Genomic DNA, 23,751 nt, shown 5'->3' on the forward strand with positions numbered 1-23,751 from the left:
AGATAAATGAAATATCCCGTTTAATAAATATAGTGAGATTAGATCCAGCGGGAGATGCTTGATGAGAAGTCCGACTAGCAGAGCTCTCATCTGGGTAGATGGGCTGAGTGTGATTAAATGTTGAATGTGATGAGTTTTCAACAATACTAAATTGAAACTTTATTTTTTTTACATGGTTTAATAGTTTTTTGTTATTAAAATTGAAGTTCCTGTTTCAAAGCTTACAGATAGATGGCTAATTTGTATGTCATTGACACTTTTGGCACTTTTTTGGAGTATTTTCATAAGTTTTGTTTTTTCCTGTAAATGATTCAATAAATACCGTACCGTGACATTCATACCGAGGTATTACCGTACCGTGAAATTCTGATACCGTTACATCCCTAGTGTGTATGGGTGTTTCCTAGTAATGGGCTGCAGCTGGAAGAGGTTGAAGCGGTGTAGAACATATGCTGGAATAGTTGGTGGTTCATTCCGCTGTGGCGACACCTGATGAATAAAGTGACTAAGCCGAATGAATAAATGACTGAATAAAATATGCCATGTTTACCTGTATGAGTGCCTCTAGTGGGCTTTTTTCGTCCTGCAGCCGGTCAATCTCAGCGTTTGCAGTCAGCAGCAGACGGTCTCTCTCATGCAGCTCCGCCTGGAGGCCCTGCAGGTCATCTTCTCTGGCTCTCTGCGTTATCTCTAAAGACCTCTGAAGATCTGACACTCTCTGACGGAGCTCTGAGCTCAGAACTACACACACAGATGCTCAATATCAGGATGGCACAATGCTCATCCTAAAATGGGTTTTTATATATCCCAGAATTGTTATAATGAGAAATGTCTTGGCATTTGATTAAAGGGATAGTTCACCCAAAAATGACAATTTCCCCATTTACTCACACTCAGATGTTAGGTGTTTTATATGTTTCTTTTTTCTGTTGGACACAAAACAAGACAATCTGAAAAATTCTGGGGGAAAATGCAGCATTTGACATTCATAAAAAAACTAAAAATACTATGGAAGTCAACGGCTGTGTTTTGCAGCATTCATTGTCTTTGTGTGTGTCTGTGACCGTGCGTGCGTTTTTTAGCAACAAACCTGCCTAAACATTGTTGTCCATAGCCACTAAATCAAAAAGTTACGAATTGCCGTGAGATTGCGTTGCACTCTCAGCTCACATCATTTAAAAGAAAAGGTCCACATTGTCCCCCGATAATGTCAACAGACTGGACTGTCTTAGCAACTGGCAAAAATTGCAAAATTGTTTCTACTTTATAATTAATGTTCTCAACTCACAGCAATACAACTTTACAGTGAGTACAATTGTTTGTATTCAATACTTTATCATTATTAAAATTTTCCATTTTTCCATATTTGCAATGTCTGTACTTTGGCATTTTTTTGCAGTCCACTTAGAATCCAACTTGGAAATCAATGTTTTCGTTATTGGTATTGATTGTTTTAAAATTCAAATGTCATTAACATGCCTGTGTTTTAATTTCTGTAATTAATATGGCTGTCAAGCAGGATCCTGATGGTTTATTGTGGGTTTGTTGTTTACATGAAGAAATCTGTGTTACAAGTAAAACAAAAATTATAATAAAGCATTATATTTGAATTTAAATAGTATTTGTCTTGCGTTTACATTAATTTTACATTTAAATAGCCAAAATTACAAGTTTCAGTCTTTTAAATGTGATTAATCGCGATCAATTTTAAAAAAAAAGTGTGAATAATTAGTTCATTTTTTTTAATCGATTGACAGCACAACATAAAACACAACATTTAAATGTTTTTTTTAAAGGAAGAGAATAAATGAATAAATAAATGCCAGAACAGACAGGTAAAGAATTATAATTAATGAGATTTCCTACTTAACTATAACTACAAATTGTATTTGTAAATGTATTTATAAATGAACATGTTGTAAGCTGACAAGTTATTTATTTGTGTGGGTGTGATTTTTATATATTTAAGTAACGAGTAAAATGCATTATATGTAATAAAATGTCTTATGCTAAAACATTTCATTACAATCAATGTGTTTTACTCAAACTGAAAAAACAAAACAAAAAATGTGTATATATATACACACACACACACACACACACACACACACACACACACACACACACACACACACACACTCACACTCACACTCACACTCACACTCACACTCACACTCACACACACATCCACACACACACACTATAGGAATTTGTATTATTACTAATATTGTGACAATTAATACTAATTAAATATAAACAAATTAATTAAATCAAGCAGATGAGGTGAAGGATGAGTAAATGACAGAATTTAAATCTTTGGGTAAATGGCCCCTTCAAGTCAAGGGTGCCCAAACTCTGTCCCGGAGAGCCTGCACGGATGTTTTTAGTAAGCCTAGTAAGAGCTTGATTAGCTTGCTCAGGTGTGTCTGATTGGGGCTGGAACTAAACTCTGCATGACACCGGACCTACAGGACCGAATTTGGGCACCCCTGCTTTAATAAACATCAGAAATGTGAGGACTATAGGCCTAACAAACACACACACACGCAAAAACACACATGTACCGTCCAGCCTGTGATTGTGTTTTGTCAGCTGGTTGATCTTCTCCTCTGCGTTTCTCCTTTCTGCCGCCGCATCTCTTCTCGCCACTGCAACATCGTACTCCAGCGTCTGCCGATGCGCCTCGCCGCGCTCCACCTGAGCACGCAACCGAGCGACCTGAGCCTCACACTGAGACACCTGTACACACACACGCACACACACTGCATAGTAAGGAATCATGTATCATCTGAAATACGCAATCCATTTCAAACACACTACGACCAATCTAGTTTTTCCAATTTTTATTCATATATATTAGTGCTGTCAAAATTAGTGCGTTAACGCATGCGATTAATTTGAAATAATTAACGCATTAAAAAAATGTATGCAGTTAACGAAATTGCAGTTTTTTTTCTATTGTGGTCGACTTGTGTTAAACATGCAAAGAAATATGGATAAGACCAAGGAAGCGCTTTTTGAAGGCAAGTTTCAGTATTAAATAATTCATGTTGCATCACCAGGCTATCAGCGTTTCCTCCAGAATTTCATGCAATTTCGGGTGTTTCATTTTTAAATTTCAACTTTTGTTTTAATGGAATTTGATACCGCATGCCGAACGGAAAGAAAAACCTCCGCATTTCCTGACTTAGTGGTCCTTTAAGGTAATTAAAAAACTTGCTGCTTACATGGTCGACTCTTAATAAGTGTATTATCTTAATCATATTAAAATCGGAGTATTGGTGTCCATGTAAATAAACTCAGAAAGTGGCAGATGAAGTCGCGAGCTGTCAAAAACAGTGCATTACCCTGCCTTTCAGCATGAGCCCTCCAATGTTTCATTAAGTTTGACGTATTTCCTGCTTTAACACAAGTTTTGTAAAGCATATGCTTTGCGTTGTTGTGTCAGAATCCTTGTGAAATACAGTGATACTTTAGAACGCTTAGTTTAAGCAAATTTAATGAACGCGATCATGCGTGTTGAATCTGAAGGGAGTCGCTCTTACTGCGATGTCCTGCGCGCGTTGTGTGTGTGTGTGTGCGCTTTGGTATGACAACGTGTACTTGTGTGTCTTTAATGTACCGCTTGATGCTTCTTAGGTCCTTGTCGCAGCACCAGTGGCAACAATATTAGGCACCGAAATGCATATGTTGATTCAGTAATCCTGATTGTGATTCTGCCTATTCTCACTCTCAGCTCACATCATTTAAAAGAAAAGGTCCACATTGTCCCCCGATAATGTCAACAGACAGGACTGTCTTAGCAACTGACTGAATGTAAAGGAGGACTGAGCAAAATTGTTTCTACTTTATAATTAATGTTCTCAACTCACAACTTTTCAATGAGTGCATTTGTTTGGATTCAATACTTTATTATAATTATAATTTTCCATATTTGCAATGTCTGTACTTTGGTTCATATTTTAATCGTTGATTAATCACGATTAATTGCAAAAAAAAGGTGTGATTAATTAGTCACTTTTTTTAATCGATTGACAGCACTAATATATATATATATATATATATATATATATATATATATATATATATATATATATAATGCATTTCTATTAATACTAAAATATAATTAATTGTAACTAATTGTAAATCATTTTAATTTGATTTAATTCAATATAAAATATACTGAATTAGGTAGACTGTTAAAATTGAGGTATACTTTTAACTTATTTGCTATTTTTTATTACGTAATACTACTAATAATAAAAAAATAATAATATATCAATTAATTGATTTAGCAGGTATTAGGGGCTGTTCGCATCTCATTTTTTTGCACACAAGTTTGCACAAGTTCATTGTTTTAACACACAGGAAAAAGGGAATATCAATACTTAGAATCTTTCTATGAGCAATCAGTTCTTGACGTAGCTATTAAAATATTAGCTGAGCCTTGCATAGTTTATTTTATGAGTGCGAGTCACTGCCCTCTGGAAAACGATATCGGCTGCCTGTGTACACATACGTACAATTGTCTTAAGAAATCGTTTTTACCTACATCAGTTAGACTGTTAAATATATAATTTATGATATATGTGTTGATTGTGTTGATTTGTGTTGTCTGTTTTGTTCAGTGTATGCAAATGTAGCCCTAGGGTCCAAGACAAAGTATACACATTTCCGTAATAACAGTGACGTGCCCTGAGCTTTCCTTGTGTTTTAATATGTAAACAGCCCATAACATGACCAAGGTACAGCTTGAATAAAATCTGCCAGTCTATGTTTGTGTGTGCGAGTCTGACACACCTGTTGTTTATGTGTGTGTGTGTGTGTGTGTGTGTGTGTGTGTGTGAGTCTGACACACCTGTTCATTGTGTTTGGAGGTGCAGTCCAGTTTCTCCTTCTCCAGCTGGTTAATTCTCCACCTCAGCTCAGCAGTAAGATTGAACTCATCACCCGTCTCCCTCTCACTGACCCGTCTGCCTGTCTGCAGATGCTCCATCACACCTCTCAGCCTGATACATACAGTTTAAAATGAATTATTCACCCTCCTTCTTCAAATATTTCCCAAATGATGTTGAACAGATTCAGAAACTTTACATTACATAGTATTTTCTCTAATATTTGTTCTTCTGGAGAAAGTATTATTTGTTTTATTTTATTTTGGCTAGAATAAAAGCAGTTTTTAATTGTTTTAAAGCCATTTTAAGGTCAATATTATTCGCCCCTTCAGCAATATTAGTGTTGGATTGTCTCCAGAACAAACCACTGTTATACACTGACTTGCCTAATTACCCTAACGTTACCCTAATTACCCTAGTGAAGCCTTTACATGTCACTTTAAGCTGAATGCTAGTGTCCTGAAGAATATCTAGTCTAACATTAATTACTGTCATCATGATAAAGAGAAAATAAATCAGTTATTAGAGATGAGTTATTAACACTATTATGATTAGAAATGTGCTAAGAAAAAAATCCTCTTTCCATTAAACAACACCTGGGAAATATTTTAAAAGAATTAAAAATTTTACAGGAGGGCTAATAATGTTGTCTTCAGCGGAAATGACCAACAGTTGAACCCAGAGGTTGACATACACTCTAATAAAGGCACAAAACCATTTGTTTTTTAAATGTCTGATGGTAAATCAGACTAAACGTTTATTATTTTAGGTCCGTTAGGATAACTTAAATGATTTACATTTGCTAAATGCCAGAATAATGAGAGAATTATAATTTTTTTTATAATTTTTTATTAATTTCTAGACAGTCAGAAGTTTACACGCATTTTCTTGGTATTTTTTAGCTTTGCTTTTAAACTGTGTAACTTTGGTCAGATGTTTTGGGTCTCCTTCCACAAGCTTCTCACAATAGTTTGCAGGAGTTTTGGCCCATTCCTCCTGACAGAATTGCTGTAACTGAGTCAGATTTGTAGGCTGTCTCGCTCACACAAGCTTTTTCAACTCTGCCCACACATTCTATATAGGATTGAGATCAGGGCTTTGTGATGGCCACTCCAAAACATTCACTCTGTTGTCCTAAAAGCACATTTAAATCAATTTGGCAGTGTGCTTAGGGTCATGGTCTGTTTGGAAGAGCCATTTGTGGTCAAGTTGTAATGTCCTGGCTGATGTGTTGAGATGTTGCTTCAGTATTTCTCCATAATGTTCTTTCTTCATGATGCCATCTATGCTGTGAAGTGGACCAGTCCCTCCTGCAGCAAAACAGCCCCACAACATGATGCTGCCGCCCCCATACTGCACAGTTGGGATGGTGTTGCTAGGCTTGTGCGCTTTCCTCTTTGTCCTCCAAATGTAACACTGCTCATTATGGCCAAACAGTTCAATCTTAGCTCCATCAGAGCACAGGACATGTCTCCAAACATGAGTCTTTCCCCAGTATAGTTTAGCTAATTGTAATCTGGCTTTGTTGTTGATTCTGGCTTGTTGATTCTCCATGTTGTCACAGAAGGAAGCAGTGTGTTTGAGCTTTTCCTTAAATACTATTCTACAGTTGTGCCTCACAATAACTCAAATGTTGTTAGTTAGCCAATCAGAAACATCCAAAACCGTGACATCATCATCTGAGCTTTTCCAGAGGCAGAATAATCTTATTGTGTGTAAACTTGACTTTCAACAAGAGTTATAACAATTTCTCAAACAATATCTCTCTCATTATTCTGCTGTTAAGCAGAACAGAAACACACGTGATCATCCTAACTGACCTAAAGGAGAAAAGGTTCAGTCACGTTAACATCTGACTTTATTGAAATGGTTGTGTGCCTTTTATACAGTGTATGTAAACTTCTGCTTTCAGCTGTAAATGATGTTTAGAGATTTTTGTAATATTGGCCAGCTCTAGTGCATGCATGTGAGAGAAACGTGTCAGAAACACTAAGACGAACCTGCTGATGTCCTCTTCTGTGTTTTGTGCAGACGGGGTCACGGTTTGCGGACGAGCTGCTCGAATGCTGGAAACCGGGTCTTTACGTTTGGCTCGAGCGCCATGACGTGGACGGACGGCGGCGGGAGGCTGAGTGGGCATGAGGTCAGTGTGAGGTCACAGCTCATAGATCTGCAGAGAAACAGAGTATGTGAACAGTTATTTGCTATGTCAGCTTCCATGGCCATTTTCATGACGAAAAATGTACAGTTGAAGTCAGAACTATTTCCTCTCCTGAATTATTTTAGACCTCCTGTATATTTTTTTCCCCAAATAATCATAATAGTGTTAATAACTCATCTCTAATAACTGATTTATTTTCTCTTTGCCATGATGACAGTAAATAATATTAGTCTAGATATTCTTCAGGATACCAGTGTTCAGCTTAAAGTGACATGTAAAGGCTTCACTAGGGTAATTAGGGTAAAGTTAGGGTAATTAGGCAAATCAGTGTATAACAGTGGTTTGTTCTGGAGACAATCAAACACTAATATTGCTGAAGGGGCGAATAATATTGACCTTACAATGAATTTAAAACAATTAAAAACTGCTTTTATTTAAGACAAAATAAAACAAATAAGACTTTCTCCAGAAGAAAAAATATTAGAGGAAATACTGTGAAAATTTCCTGAATCTGTTCAACATCATTTGGGAAATGTTTGGAAAAAGAAAATTTAAAGGAGGGCGAATAATTATGACTTCAACTGAGCTAGAGACAGATTATACTAATGGTTTTACAATTTATTTATTACTAAAAACTCAAAAACTGTATTTGGATTTACAGTGTTAAAACTCTTATTTTAAACCAAATATTTATAGTTGTAACTAACCGAATTAGCTTCCAATTAATAAATGTGGGATGAGTTTTGCTTTGTGTTCTCTCTCTAAAATCAATAACCATCTGCTTAGTTTTAGGAATGTTTAGGAAAAGGTTTGAATTTTTCCACCAGTCTAATAAAAAGTCAAGAACAAGCCCGTGTAATAAACAAACAAACAAACAAACAAACAAACAAATGTTAATATTTTCATTAAAGTTGGTGGGATATTAGTTGCTAGTAGTACTAGTATGATATTAGTATTGCTTATTTTCACGCTATTTATAAGCGGTGTCTTACCCAAAAACACGACAAACGTCTAACTTATAACGGTATACATTAGTGTTTCTGATGGTTTTGCCAACTATAAATTAAGACAGAACGATGGATATACATGATTAAAACAGCAAATGATACCATATATTAAAATGACAACCATAAACAGTTTAAAGTTGCATTTAAATATAACTATATGTCTATATATATATATGAAAAAACAGAGTAATTTCTCAAATAAAATAAAGAAATAACACCTAAAAGCTAACGTTACTAGCGTATAGTAAAATCTCAGAGATCTGAATGAAACTAGTTTCTAGCAGTGACGAACGGTCAGTTCGAAACAATGACTTATAAAACAAAACACAAACTCACCCTTAACAGACATATCATGCTATAATATCTGTGTTTATTATACAATTTTGTCGTTAAACAGCATTAGTATGCATAAATCCGTGGAGTTGTGAAGAGTTTCGGCGTCTGTCTGTTAGAATCTGACGCCATATTTCCTCCTCACCATGACAACAACGGCAAGCGAAAATACCGCGAAACACTAATCAAGAAAGTTATCGCGGATTATTATTTTTTAAATACATTTTCTCCAGCATGTTTGATTAATAAATTAACTAAACGACAAAACATTTCAAACACTTATTTTGCCGCTTCCCCCCTCAGAGGAATATTTAACCATTTACCGACCGACGTTCACAAACATTGACGTAATTTTATTTTTCACTCTGTGAAAATCATTGTAAATCATGTGTAGTTAAATATAACACATAATGTGTGGTAAGTGAGCGTTGAAATGATGAAGAAAACTCTTGTTATTTATTTTATCATCAATAAATACAAACCCAACCCCCCTCTCTCTATGCTGTGGTACACTCCTATGTCAAACTGAGCGGGAGACGGACTGAACTATTTCACCGGCGCTAAGGGGAGACACTCACTCGTGCACGTCTACATGTCCGTTCATTCAGAGCGTGAAAATAATTTTAATTCTTGTGTTTTCTGATTTTTAAACTGCAGTGTTTATTAAAATGGTATTTTTGCTCTAAACTGATATGCAGAAAGGAGTAAAGGTGAGTCACTGTACACACAGTGGACATGAGTTAGCCTAAGCTAGCCAAACAAGGCTAAGTTATCATTGTATTTATTTACGTTACGTTACTGTCGACGGCAATTAAATCAAATGAGATTAATATCATACTATTTGCAAATTCTTGACTATACGGGGAATTTTTGAGCTTTGTGTGTGTCTGCTGCTGAAGTGTTAGCATGTTGTTATTGTTGTTGTGTATTAGTGGGCGATGCTGAGTGTTTGTTTGTATTAATAAACACTGTATTTCATTTGTTTTTATGAAGATGAAATCTGATCAGACCACAGATGATTTTACTCCAGGTGATGTTGTGTTTGCGAAGATGAAAGGTTATCCTTTTTGGCCTGCCAGGGTGAGTTTCTGTAGTGTTTCATTGTGTTGAATGACATATCCTGCAGTGTATAGTCACATATCAGATGTTACATCCATCATATCTAACTGTTTTTCTTGCTGTTATTGTTTTGTCTCTCAGATTGCAGAAGGAAAAGCCCCCAAAAATAAGATCCCCATCTTTTTTTATGGGACACACTCAACGTGAGTAAACTCAAATCAAACATGCATTGCAAAACATTGGGTTAAAGCAGTGTTTCTCAACCACGTTTCTGGAGAACCACCAACACTGCATGTTTTGGATGTTTCCGTTGTCTGTCACGACCATTACAGGTTTCAGTCTCTGCTTGTGTTTGGTTGAGGAGACAATTCCTGCGTCCCAATTCACATACTTGTACTACGCCCAAAAAGTATGAACATTTGTATGATAGAATAGTACTTTTGAGTGTGCAACAGAAGAGTATGCAAGCTTTGGGACGTACTACTTCCTCTTTAACAGATCGTTGTGTTGCTTAGTTATGCCCCCTGTCAATCATCCATACACAATCCACATTTCTGTCGTATTTAATTTCCTACCTTATTGGAGAACAGCAGCAGGTTAATCTCCCATCCACGAGTCTTTCATGCAGAGAAATCTCCTCAGGTCTTTGGATAATTCTGCATTCAGACGTACAAATGTGTCTTTATATAAGTTCAGTATTGTTGTTGCAGATGAAATATAACACAGATAATGCCATTTAAATATTCTCCAGTGGGCTAGATATTGACTGATAGTCATTCAAACATCTTTACTGAAGCCTCTACTTGACAGTTTGTCTCGCGCGTCCATCATGTTTGTAGTTTATATACACCTTTCACGCGCGTATGTAGTTCTAATCTTATTTACATCCAATATGCAATGTATTGTGGGCAATATCGGCGGTTAGAGTATGGACGCTTCTACACTAACGTTTTGTACCATCCGAGAACCTCTGGCATACTCTTTTCAACATACTATTGTTTGGGACATACTAATTCTATTTTAAAATACTATTTAGGACACGTAGTATGCGGATTGGGACGCAGCAAATGAGAAAATGTGCAGAACTGGTGGTCCTCCAGGAACGTGGTTGAGAAACACTGCATTAAAGCGATCGTTTACCCAAAAATGAAAATTCTGTAATAATTTCTTCACTTTTGACTTGTTCCAAACCAGTAAGAGTTTTTCTCTTCTGTTAAACACTAAGATATTTGGAAGGAAGCCGGAAACCTGTAACTTTATTTGTTTTACCTGATGTTTAGGTAAATGGTTACAGGTTTTCAGCATTCTTCAAAATATCTTGATTTGTGTTTAACAAAGAAAAATACTCTTAACAAAGTATATACATCATTATCACTTAATATGCTTCAACAATTTATGAGGTAAAATTGTTTGCAATATTATCCAGCCCTTTATACAGTAATGTTCTTGTTTTATTTCTTAATAAAACATAAACTGATTAAATATATTCAGTATTTTAAATGCATTTAATGTTGTTATTGAAGTGTAAATTTTAACTCCAAAACTGTACTACATATTTATTTAAATCATACACAATGTGATGAAGTCATGTTTAAGGCATTTGCTAATATTACATATTGGGTTGTTTACTATTATTCAGGTGGTTCCTTATGATTGCTGTACTCTTAAATATGCACCTTAATATTCAACATGTACTTTGAATCTTGAAATTAGCAGTTTTAATAACAACTATCATGTTGTTTTTCTTCCAGAACATTTCTATTCCCCAAGGACATCGTCCACTACTGGCCGAACAAGCAGAAATATGCCCAGGCCAACAAACGGGGCGGCTTCGAGGAGGGCATGTGGGAGATTGAGAATGACCCGGGTGTGGGACTCAGAGGTCAAAAGGTCAGTGTGTAAGTTTAGTAGTGGTGTCAAATGATTAATCGCGCCCAAAATAAAATGTCATATTTACAAAATATATTTGTGCATACTGTGTATATAAATGTATGCATGATTATATTATATCAAATATTTGTTTACATATATTGTATGAATTATGTATTAATATATACAAATTATATATACACAAATACATTCTATATAAGTTATATTTATATTATAATATATATTATATATATAATTATACGTATTCTATCCAAATTATTTTATATATATATATATATATATATATATATATATAATTCTATATCAAGTTTCGGTCGCATCTTTCTCGCTCGAGAAAATGTCTACTTGCATATCATATGAGAAGCACTTCTCACAAAACAGACGCTTTATACACATACTTCTGTGTAAATGTATAAATTAGTAACTTTTCTATGAACAAGATTTGATTACAACTGCAGATCAATGACAGCGAAACAGCCTACTGTAACAACTGTAATTATATTAAGTAAATAAATAAATGAATGAACATATATGAACACATACAGACCCTTACAGTCTCCCATATGTTACCAATTACAGAAGAACTACACACAGCAGACATTTAGTGGTTATTTAGGTTAAAAAAACAATAGGAAATATAGCCCACAGTCAGAGCAGACCTCTCATCTGTGTCTGTAATCTTCAGCAGCACATGTAGCCTCTTTTAGAGAGCAATTCTATCTTTCTAAGTTCATTATAGTCCAAAAGGTGAAGATAATTGTTCAACAAGACAGTGTGTTCACGTTTGCTGGAAAAAAGTGCTTCTATTTTCCCGGCTTCTCCTTTTTTCCGCGCCTCACTCGCGTTTTTCCTTTTCTTTCTGTATGTGTCATTCTCGCGTTTGTCAGCTTCTTACAGGATCGGGTTTCAAAAGCATGTCAATAATCAAGCGCACGTTTTTATCATCAGCTCAAGAAGTTTGCTATTTCAGATATAGACGAGCGGCGAGCGCAAGGAAAAAAGCAAAAACGCTCGTGCTTCAGACTGGCTCGTAAAAAACTACGAGGCACAGGGTAGATTCTGCTCTACTCCATGGCTTTGTGGCTGTTCATCAAGACGACGACAAGGTTTGTTTGAGCCCGAGTCGACCATAGTGCCTTATTATATGTACATATAATTCCGCTGTAATCTCTCGGCTGTGTTTTTAAACATGGCGGCTCTTTTGTTTTCATTCTGGCTTGCTGCGCAAGCGAATGACGAATCTCTGTAAACCAATAGTGTTCCGCTGCATGTCTAGCTTCGCCTTTTGGTACCCTTTCTCAAGTTTGGTACCCTTTCGAAAGGGTGCCGAAAAAGTGGTACGGTACGGTTCGGTACGCCTTTTGATAGTGGAAACGACCATAAAAGCATACCGAACCATGCCACTTAGGGGAAACGGGCCATTACTGTCATCACGGCAAAGATAAAATTAATCAGTTATTAGAGATGAGTTATTAAAACTATTAGAAATATGTTGAAACAAAAATGTTAAACAGAAATCAGAGAAAAAAACAAACATGGGGGTGAAAAATTCAGGGGCGCTAATAAATCTGACTTCAACTGTGTGTGTATTTATATATGAGCAATTCCATGAAAATGTCAACCTTGCCATGAAAAGAAAAATGTTTTCACCAAAATAGCGAAACCGTTCCTACATTTTTTGCGCAGGCAAGTGTTTTACAGTACTTTAAAAATACTTAAAAATGTCTCTGTCAATGTTTTCAAACTATTATATTTGATTTACCAAAGTCAAACAAATGTCAATTTCACATCCGTCACATCCATAACGAAAAAGTGTCACATCCATAACAAAGCTTTTCCTTAAAAAATGCAAAAATGTCAAAATAAAATAAAATCAATCAGTTTTGTTCTATAAAGAGCCAACTCTTATCCTTTTGTTGAGCATTATTTATTTTGGGTTGTGCCGTTTAATTCACAGAATTTTTGCGAAATATGTTGTATACTGTAAACTCGCAGACTTTTTTTGTCACATCCATAACGCTTGTTTATTTTCCTCATTTAAAGTATAAAAATGTTCACAGATTGAATTTTTTTGATCCCATAACTCTGTGGTTAGTTGTTTTGGAAAATATAAACAGATGCTTCAATATAATGTTAATGTATACTTTCTCTGCGAATTTATGTTTTGAATTTTTACTGCAAATGTCACATCCATAAAGCTGGAATCAGCCATATGTATAAATACAAGCAAAAATGTGCACTTTAATTTAGACACCCACAGATATCATCACCAAATACAAATCAGAGGTCAGACTTTCTCATATACAGCCTCATTTTAGTTTTCAAGTTTTGTAAAAATCTATCTATTGAATTAAGCCATCTGTTAAAAAAAAACGTTGGCTAGAATTCTGCATTTTAGGCTTAATAGAGAGAAGATAGTATTATCCGCTTGTTAAGTGATGACGTATGTAATACTGTTTCCGGGTCCAAGCCACCAATCATTTGAGTGGAGAAATTATTTGTTCATGATCACGTTTTATTCCTATCACACATTAAAGTTAATTTTATATAAAATCATAGTGTACACAACAATCTCTGGGCTTGCTGCATAACAAATACCAAAAATTTAACAATTTATAAAAAATGAATGACTTTCTGGCCATCGGATATTAGGCATGGACATATATATTGCGATCGTGATTTTCGAAAGCATTAAATCGCTTTGTAAACGTTTTTTATTACCATTTCATGAGTCTCCCCATTCAGTTGAATAGAGCGCTTGGACCCGGAAGCCGCTTTGCGTGACGTCAAACAAGCGGATAAAGAGAAATAACAGATGAGGCGGGACTGCAGTCAGATCATGAAGCAGATCAATGTTGATCTTTCTTTAGAGGTGTCAGTGCAGAAGTGAACAAAACAACAGGCCTAATACAAAATACTATAAGATTAAAATATGGAAAAATTATCAGATGGTAACTTCCGTCAAGTTACCGAATGCATAAACCGCTCTCTGTAATATTTCAGCATGCTTTCACTTCCATATTTGACATGAAACCCATATTTACCTATAGGAATGACATTTCTCCCGGCCCTACTCATCGTTCTCTCTTCATATAGCCGAATTTCTGGCTATTACACAACCATAATACACTGCTATATAGTCTGGGTCGTTAGTTCGTTGGATCTACAATCGATCCGCTCCAGAGTTCAACCCCCTTATTCAGGCGATCTCTGACCAATTGATTTGGAGCGAATCCGAGCACGATTGCGGGGTTCACATACGCCAGACAAACCACGCTAACTGGGCAAACGAGACTGTTCTGAAACAAACATCTAGGTGTGAAAGCACCACAAGACAGTCACAGGCCCCGTTTACACTAGTGCGTTTTAGTTTTAAAACTGCGTTTTAGATAAAAAAAACTATTCGCTTCCACACTAGCGTTTCACCTAGCGTCTCTAAACATATCTCCGTCCACACTACGCCACCAAAAACGTATATCACGTGACTATTCGCGCACCCTGGGCATGCGCGTTCTAGTATAAACTGAAAGCATGCATCTCGCTCGGCATTTGGTTATTGTTAGTCAACAAACGCCGGTTGAACAATGAACGCGATGGCAAAGAAAGCACGAGAGGTATTTTTGTGGACAGACGAAGAGGTCGAGTTACTAAACGTAACAAATGAAAAACTGCGCAATGCCGCCTAAAACAGACAATAGTGCAAACAGCGCTCCCATTTCTGTGCCCATGTTGTTGTTTACAGTGAAGGCTGCTCTGCTGTCTTCCGGTAGCATTAAAGCCATGTGTTAAAGTCATGTGATAGGGGCTTGACGAATAAGGGAAGGATACACAATGACACAAACGCCCCAATCAGGAAGTGAATCTCAGCAGCTCCGCCTCCGTTTTCAGATGTCTCCGTTTTCCCCCATCCACACTGAGACAGAGCAGCAGCGCTTCAGAACGAACACTGCTTCTCCAGCGTTTTCAAAACGCTCCGTTTTCGGCGCTCGAGATCTCCGCCGTAGTGTGGAAGGATGGCGTAACCGTAGCAAAACTTATGCGTTTTAAAACGAAAACGCACTAGTGTAAACAGGACCACAACCAAACTGATGCTGTCTGCTATCCTGAGCGTCTTGCACACTGGCTCCGAGTCATCGGGCAGTCCTTATTGTCGAGCACTGCTGACTATTGCTGAAATACATACTGTGATATCGATGCTCAAATAATATATTATGCTGCCCTAATCAGGATATAAGATGATTGTGTTTTTTAGATTATTGTGTGTGTTTTCTGACAGAAAGCAGCGCTAGTGAAACGGCTGTCAGAGAGTCGACTAAAGTGGAAAAGCAAGAAGAAGAAGAAAGCAGAAAATCAGACTGAAGTGAAGAAACCCCCAAAATCAGCTAAAGATCCAGTGTCGAAGAGCGATTCAAATGCAGCGACGCCACATAAGAGAGAAACAAAGTCTGAATCTGTCACACTGAAAGATGACAAGAACACCGAAACACGGCCGACACGCTCCAGAGATTCATCAGCGAAGACCAGCACAGATAAAAGACGGACAGACAAAGTTGTGCCTGCCAGAAAAATGACATCGGTGAAGACGATCACAACCGGGTGGAGACGTCTGCCATCCAGCGTCATATTAGCTAGACGGATGGATGCAGCTAAGACTCTATCTGCTCACAGGAAACACGTGCTGAATAGGAAGATCATCTCCAAGGCCAAGAAAAGGATTGATGCTGTTAATCACAGAAAGGTTTGCTGTCATTCTCTGTTGTGTGTTGAGATTAATAAAACTTTACCTGATGCCTGTACCATGTAGCTGGGTAGCGTTGGTATGGTTTGCACCAATCCTGAGTTTTTGGTAACTTGAATGAAGCTCTGCATTATTTTTTTTTTTTTTACTCTCGCTACATGGCTAACCTGCGTTCAGATCATGGTCAGATTATTTTGAAGCTGTATTCAGGATATGTGATGATTATATTCATGTTATGGTCAGATTTTTTAAAACTATATTTAGGCTGTGTTCTGGCTATGTTTCGGTTATGGTCAGATTATTTTGAAGCTACATTTAGGCTATGTTATTATTATGTTCATGCTATGATCAATGATTTTGTAGCTTGCTTTTTAGGCTATGTTCTGGCTATGTTCGTGTTATGGTCAGATTATTTTGAAGTTATATTGAGGCTATTTTCTGATTATGTTCAGATTATGGTCATATTAATTTAAAGATACATTTAGGCTATGTTCTGGTTATGTTCAGATTATGGTCCTATTAATTTAAAGATACATTTAGGCTATGTTCTGGTTATGTTCATGTTATGCTCAGATTATTTTGAAGATACATTTAGGCTATTTTCTGGTTATGTTCATGTTATGCTCAGATTATTTTGAAGTAAGATTTAGGCTATGCTCATGTTATGCTCAGATTATTTTGAAGATACATTTAGGCTATGTTGTGGCTATGTTCGTGTTATGGTCAGATTATTTTGAAGTTATATCGAGGCTATTTTCTGGTTATGTTCAGATTATGGTCATATTAATTTAAAGATACATTTAGGCTATGTTCTGGTTATGTTCAGATTATGGTCATATTAATTTAAAGATACATTTAGGCTATGTTCTGGTTATGTTCATGTTATGCTCAGATTATTTTGAAGTTAGATTTAGGCTATGTTCATGTTATGCTCAGATTATTTTGAAGATACATTTAGGCTATGTTCTGGTTATGTTCGTGTTATGCTCAGATTATTTTGAAGTTAGATTTAGGCTATGTTCATGTTTTGCTCAGATTATTTTGAAGATACATTTAGGCTATGTTCTGGTTATGTTCATGTTATGCTCAGATTATTTTGAAGCTATATTTAGGCTATGTTCATGTTATGGTCAGATTATTTTGTAGCTATATTTAGTCTGTGTTCTGGCAATGCTCATGTTATGGCCAGATTATTTTGGAGCTATGTTCTGGTTATGTTCATGTTATGGTCAGATCATTTTGAAGCTATATTTCGCTATGGTCAGATTGTTTTGGAGCTATGTTCTGGCTATGTTCATGTTATGGCCAGACGATTTTGAAGCTATGTTTTAGTTATGTTCAGGTTGTGGTCAGATTATTTTGAAGCTATATTTAGGCAATGCTCTGGTTATGTTTATATTATGGCCAGATTATTTTGAAGCTATATTTATAAGGCTATGTTTTGGTTATATTCATATTATGGTCAGACTATTTAAAGCTTTATGCAAGCTATGTTTTGGTTATGTTAAGGTTATGGTCAGATTATTTTAAAGCTCTATTTAAGCTATGTTTTGGTTATGTTCATGTTATGGCAAGATGATTTTGAAGCTATGTTTTTAGTTATGTTCAGGTTATGGTCAGATAATTTTGAGGCTATATTTGGACTTTGCTTTGGTTATGTTTAGGTTATGGTCAGATTATTTTGAAGCTCTATTTAAGCTATGTTTTGGTTATGTTCATGCTATGGTCAAATAATTTAAAGCTATGTTTTGGTTATGTTAAGGTTAAGGTCAGATTATTTTAAAGCTATGTTAAGGCTATGTTCAGGGTATGCTCAGATTAATGTCCGATTATTTTAAAGCTATATTTAGACTTGTGTTACGATTATGGTCAGATTATTTTGAAGCTACATTTAGGCTATGTTCTTTTTTATGTTCATGTTATGGTCAGATGATTTTGAAGCTATATATAAGCTATGTTTTGGTTATGTACTGGTTAGGGTCAAGCAGGACTTAATTTGTGCTAGAACATGCCAAGTGGTCAGGGATATTTTTGAGATATTTAGGCTAATGTAATTCTGAGTTTGTTTATCCAGCATCATGGTACAGACTCCGGCTTTATGCCAGATTATGATGTGTTGATGTTGTTATTGTTGTGTTGTGATATTTCAGCCCTCAAGAATCACACGCTCGACTGCAGATCCCATCGAGGCCACTGATGATGTCACTGCGAAGCCGCTAGCTCTCAAACGCAAACGCAAGCAAACCGATTCTGAAGTAAAGGGAGACTCTCCTATTTCTATTCCAGCGACAGACATCTCTGCCTCTTCCACTCCGACAGGTGAACTGAAGCTTACATTTGCATTTAATTACAGTTGTTTATTATACAATCCTGACATTTTTTTGTGATTGTTTTAAAGCTTAAAATTAAATTATACTTATAGCTGTGTATACCATATATGGGCAACATTATCATACAAAGCTTCTTAGCTGATTATATCTACTCAATGTGCAGGCTCGAAGAGAAGACGCCTCACAGAACCTGAGAAGAAGAATAAGGATGATGAGAAAGAGCTGAAGGAGAATGAGGCTCAATCAAAGGAGAAAAATGAAGTGGAGCAAAAGATTGAGAAAAAGAATGAGGTAGAGAAGAGCAATGCTGACAAGAACAAGATGTTGGAGAAGAACCAGGCTGAAAAGATTGTTGCAGAAAATGAGACCGAAAACAAAGGGGCAAAAAAGAAAGAGTCTAAAAAGAGTGATATAGAAAAGGAGAAGTCTAAAAAGAAAGACACAAAAAAGATTGAGACAGAAAGGAAAGAGGCAAGAAATAGTGAGGCAGAAAGCAAAGAGCCATGTAAGAACGATTCTGAAAAGAAAGAGGCAGAAAGGGTAGAGACAAGAAAGAGTGAGTCTGACGTTTTAGTGGCAAAAAATAAAGAGTCTGAAAAGAGAGAGACAAGAAAGAGCGAGTCTGAAATGAAAGAGGCAAGAAAGAACGAGTGCGAAAAGCAAGAGGCCAGGAAGAGTGAGTCTGAAAAGAGAGAGACAAGAAAGAGCGAGTCTGAAATGAAAGAGGCAAGAAAGAACGAGTCCAAAAAGCAAGAGGCCAGAAAGAGTGAGTCTGAAAAGAGAGAGACAAGAAAGAGCGAGTCTGAAATGAAAGAGGCCAGGAAGAGTGAGTCTGAAATGAAAGAGGCCAGGAAGAGTGAGTCTGAAAAGAGAGAGACTAGAAATAGCGAGTCTGAAATTAAAGAGGCAAAAAAGAAAGAGGCAAGAAAGACTGAGTCTGAAATGAAAGAGGCCAGAAAGAGCGAATCTGAAAAGAGAGAGACTAGAAAAAGCGAGTCTGAAATGAAAGAGGCAAGTAAGAACAAGTCCGAAATAGAGGCAAGAAAGAGTAATTCTGAAATGGAGGCAAAAAATAACGAGTCTGAAAAGAGAGAGGCAGGAAAGAGCGAGTCTGAAATGAAAGAGGCAAGAAAGAACGAGTCAGAAAAGGAAGAGGCCAGAAAGAGAGAGACTAGAAAGAGCGAGTCTGATATGAAAGAGGCAAAAAGGAAAGAGACAAGAAAGAGCGAGTCTGAAATTAAAGTGGCAAAAGATAACGACTCTGAAAAGAGAGAGACAACAAAGAATGAGTCTGAAATAGAGGCAAAAAATAACGAGTCTGAAAAGAGAGAGGCAGGAAAGAGCGAGTCTGAAATGAAAGAGGCAAGAAAGAACGAGTCAGAAAAGGAAGAGGCCAGAAAGCGAGAGACTAGAAAGAGCGAGTCTGATATGAAAGAGGCAAAAAGGAAAGAGGCAAGAAAGAATGAGTCTGAAATTAAAGTGGCAAAAGATAACGACTCTGAAAAGAGAGAGACAAGACAGAATGAGTTTGAAATAAAGGCCAAAAATAACGAGTCTGAAAAAAGAGAGACAAGAAAGAGCGAGTCTGAAATGAAAGAGGCACGAAAGACAGACTCTGAAATAAAAGAGGCCAAAAAGAATGAGTCTGAAAAAGAGGCAAGGAGGGACGAGTCTGAAAAGAGAGAGACAAGAAAGAACGAGTCTGAAATGAAAGAGGCCAGAAAGAATGAGTCTGAAAAAAGGGCAATAAGGAACGAGTCTGAGAAGAGAGAGACAAAGAGTGAGTCTGAAATTAAAGAGTCCGAAAAGAGAGAGGCAAGAAATATTGAGTCCGAAAAGAAAGAGGCAAAAAAGATTGAGTCTGAAATGAAACAGGCAAGGAAGAACGAGTCCGAAAAGAAAGAAGCAAGAAAGAGTGAGTCTGAAAAGAAAGAGGCAGAAAGGGTCGAGACTAGAAAGACTGAGTCAGAAAAGAAAGAGGCAGAAAGGAAATCGGAGAGAAAGAGTGAGTCCGAAAGGAAAGAGGCAAAGAAGAGTGAGTCAGAAAATAAAGAGGCAAGAGGGAACGAGTCTGAAAAGAAAGGGGCAAGAAGGAGCGAATCCGAAAAGAAAGAGGCAAGACGGAGCGAGTCTGAAAAGAGAGAGAACAGGAGGAGCGAGTCTGAAAAGAAAGAGGCAAGAAGGAACGAGTCTGAAAAGAGAGAGACCAGGAGCGAGTCTGAAAAGAGAGAGACAAGAAGGAGCGAGTCTGAAAAGAGAGAGACAAAAAGGAGCGAGTCTGAAAAGAGAGAACCAAGATGGAGGGAGTCTGAAAAGAAAGAGGTAAGAAGGAGCGAGTCTGAAAAGAAAGAGCCAAGGAGCGAGTCCAAAAAGAAAGAGGCAAGAAGGAGCGAGTCTGAAAAGAAAGAGGCAAGAAGAAGCGAGTCCGAAAAGAAAGAGGCAAGAAGGAGCGAGTCTGAAAAGAAAGAGGCAAGAAGAAGCGAGTCCGAAAAGAAAGAGTTAAGAAGGAGCGAGTCTGAAAAGAAAGAGGCAAGAAGAAGCGAGTCCGAAAAGAAAGAGGCAAGAAGGAGCGAGTTTGAAAAGAAAGAGGCAAGAAGGAGCGAGTCTGAAAAGAAAGAGGCAAGAAGGAGCGAGTTTGAAAAGAAAGAGGCAAGAAGGAGCGAGTCTGAAAAGAAAGAGGCAAGAAGGAGCGAGTCTGAAAAGGCAAGAAGAAGCGAGTTCGAAAAGAAAGAGGCAAGGAGCGAGTCCGAGAAGAAAGAGGCAAGAAGGAATGAGTCTGAAAAGAAAGAGGCAAGAAGGAATGAGTCTGAAAAGAAAGAGGCAAGAAGGAATGAGTCTGAAAAGAATGAGGGAAGAAGGAGCGAGTCTGAAAAGAAAGAGGAAAGGAGGATTGAGTCTGAAAAGAAAGACGCAAGAAAGAACGAGTCTGAAAAAGAGGCAAGAAGGAGTGACTCTGAACTGAAAGAGGCAAGAAGGAAAGAGTCTGAACTGAAAGAGGCAAGAAGGAACGAGTCTGACAAGAGTGATGCAGAAAAGGATGCGGTGGAGAAAAACAAGGCAGAAAAAAACAAGTTGCCGGAGAAGAGGAAAGAGATTAACGAAGAAGAACGGAGAGAGACGATGACTAAACCCAAACAGACGAAGAGTTGCGCTCCTGTATCCTCTGATGAAACACAAGAAGAGAAGAAACCCAGAGATGAAGAGGTGAGAGATGATGGTTCTGACAGCATCACGTGTTCATGTTGTGATTACATGTTCTATCATGGTATGGGATATTCTCACGATACTGAACGAGACTTAATGCATGCTTATAACAACTGATATTAAGTGTGATTAGCTCAGTTATGGTATTTTAGATGCAAAGATGACGTTTTCATGATAACTTGACTTAAATGCCTCATAACCTCTCGGTGTGTTTGTCATGATAAGTTGATGTTACCAAGCAGGGTTACATGGTTGTCATGAAGCAGTTATAAATGTCATGAATTTTATAACAACAACAATCAGGCAACCACCGCGGTACAAGCTGAATATGTCATTAAAATCAATGCTTGTGTTTGTGTGTGTGTGTGCAGAGGTGTAAGATCCTGGCAGAGAAGAGGCAGAGTGTGCTGAAGTCTCTGCAGGGTTTGGTCACGTCCACCAGAGGGAAGACTCCGAGTGGCTCTGAGCAAACAACAGAGACTAAGGAGCCACGGAAAGAAAGGAACCACAGGCTGAAGCAACCAGCGGAGGACGAGAAGAAGGACACGGAGAAGAGGAAAGAACAGGAGAAGAGGAATACTGAGTGAGTGAGAGCGATCAAGCCTCAAAGCGACCGTTCACAATCTAAAATGATGCCATTGTTAACGCACCCTATGGAAAACCATTTCTGCCAGTTAAGAAAAAAATCATGCCTTATGCTGTGTTCACCTTATAGCCGAGTGAACATTTGAGTTTACTCGCTTCATTCGTGCGTTAAATTCTCTTCAGAACAGACGTGGATTCGGGGACTCTAGCTTCGTTGCTAAATGGCTAACATGGATTTTATGTGGAAAATAACAGTGTTTATGTGCTTTTATGAAGGCTGAAAAACAGTGCTGATACGTTTAGGGCCGTGTCTGGGTCTAATAGATCCTTTCAGAGGTGAATCCAGCTCTGTGAGCTCAGAAACTCCTCCAGAAACTGAATCTGGATGATGGAGGCTTTCAGCGGTGCTTCGACTGAGCTGAGCTGAGCTGAGATGAGTTTGATGAACTGTTGTCGGTGTCGGCTGGAGGATTTCCTCCAGGATAGGCCCTACATCACAATCACTCCCCCACAAGAGCAAGCTCCTGATCGGTTAACGCCGCGCAATTCACATCATTCGCGCATATCATGCCGCAGGATATCTATTTGTGCGTTTGCATTGTAAATCACTCGCGCTTGACGAGCCTTCCGCGTCTGGTGTGAACACAGCATTACAGTACACATGACATCAAATCTAACCCATATTGATGTTGTTAGCTCACATTGCTAGTTTTGAGCTTAAAGGGTCATGAAACCCCCTTGTTTCAGCAGGGTGTTTTCACACCTCTATTTTGGAAAAAGTCAGAAAAGTGGGCGTGTCCAGCTCTGTTTAGGGGGGAGTGTCGGAGGAAGAAAAGTGGGATGGTGTGGGAGTGTCTATTTGGGCGCGCTGAGTTTCAGAGTCAAAATACACACACACACACACACACAGGGGAGAAAGTGACTGTGTTTACATGGACATCTGTAGTCGAATTATTTGCCAAATTATTAAATGGTGGACTTTAACTGCAGTTTGGCTCTTTCATTCAGGGAATTCATTCATGTTCCTCGCGACAAACGAGATATTGGATTTGAGGAACTGCTATAAGCGTGTATTTTTCATGCAATGTTTGATACCGCACAGCGAATGAGAGAAAAAAAAACTCGGCATTTCCCGGAAACTTAGATGCACACGGCAGGTAGTGTCAGAAAGCCGTGTGTGTTATTCCGATCACTAAATGCGGTGAAAATCCTACACGAGGTTAAAGTTTGGTTGTGGTGCTAACATGTTCACACTCGGTGCAATAGTTAAGTTAGTTCGATACGAACAAACTGAATAAACAAAGAGCACTGGACGCTCACTTACCAAATCTGTAGAGACAGGACAATCACCAGCAACTAGAGCCGCGTCTTTATTAAGAGGAGACTACAAGCGAATCCAGATCTCAGCGTTTGCACATGTAAATAAAATGAAACTATTTAGATGGCGCTCTGTGGCGCGGCAGAATTATGAAGTGTCCCGAATCGTGGCTGGGCGCGCCGCGGAGTGTGTTCAATTGGGGTTGGAACTAAAATTAGCAGGATACCGGCC

General features: G+C 37.7%; 2 protein-coding genes across 11 annotated transcripts in view; one reads left to right on the forward strand and one right to left on the reverse strand.

The window, feature by feature from the left end:
• Positions 1-8,556, reverse strand: part of ccdc171 (coiled-coil domain containing 171) — a 40,112-nt gene extending 31,556 nt beyond the window's left edge. For all 3 annotated transcript variants that reach the window (XM_087307861.1, XM_087307860.1, XM_087307862.1), the window contains exons 1-5: positions 8,400-8,556; positions 6,896-7,065; positions 4,859-5,009; positions 2,565-2,739; positions 551-741 (exon numbers count right to left, since the gene is read on the reverse strand). In XM_087307861.1, coding sequence (XP_087163987.1) covers positions 551-741; positions 2,565-2,739; positions 4,859-5,009; positions 6,896-7,035 — 657 coding nt within the window. In that variant the 5' untranslated portion in view covers positions 7,036-7,065; positions 8,400-8,556. The remainder of the gene's footprint in view (positions 1-550; positions 742-2,564; positions 2,740-4,858; positions 5,010-6,895; positions 7,066-8,399) is intronic.
• Positions 8,557-8,949: 393 nt separating this feature from the next.
• Positions 8,950-23,751, forward strand: part of psip1b (PC4 and SFRS1 interacting protein 1b) — a 31,327-nt gene continuing 16,525 nt past the window's right edge. The window contains exons 1-10 of one of the 8 annotated variants that reach the window (XM_087307852.1): positions 8,950-9,106; positions 9,390-9,476; positions 9,597-9,658; positions 11,207-11,345; positions 15,622-16,083; positions 18,234-18,402; positions 18,577-19,334; positions 19,410-21,116; positions 21,168-21,617; positions 21,989-22,200. In XM_087307852.1, the coding sequence (XP_087163978.1) occupies positions 9,089-9,106; positions 9,390-9,476; positions 9,597-9,658; positions 11,207-11,345; positions 15,622-16,083; positions 18,234-18,402; positions 18,577-19,334; positions 19,410-21,116; positions 21,168-21,617; positions 21,989-22,200 (4,064 nt within the window). In that variant the 5' untranslated portion in view covers positions 8,950-9,088. Of the gene's footprint in view, positions 9,107-9,389; positions 9,477-9,596; positions 9,659-11,206; positions 11,346-15,621; positions 16,084-18,233; positions 18,403-18,576; positions 21,618-21,988; positions 22,201-23,751 lie in introns of those variants that run through there. The other 7 variants (XM_087307853.1, XM_087307851.1, XM_087307857.1 and 4 more) reach the window with 7 other exon arrangements.

This window comes from Danio rerio, chromosome 23 (genome assembly GCF_052040795.2).
Source record: "Danio rerio strain M-AB ecotype USA chromosome 23, GRCz13ab, whole genome shotgun sequence".
In the NCBI taxonomy this organism is placed as follows: Eukaryota; Metazoa; Chordata; class Actinopteri; order Cypriniformes; family Danionidae; genus Danio; species Danio rerio.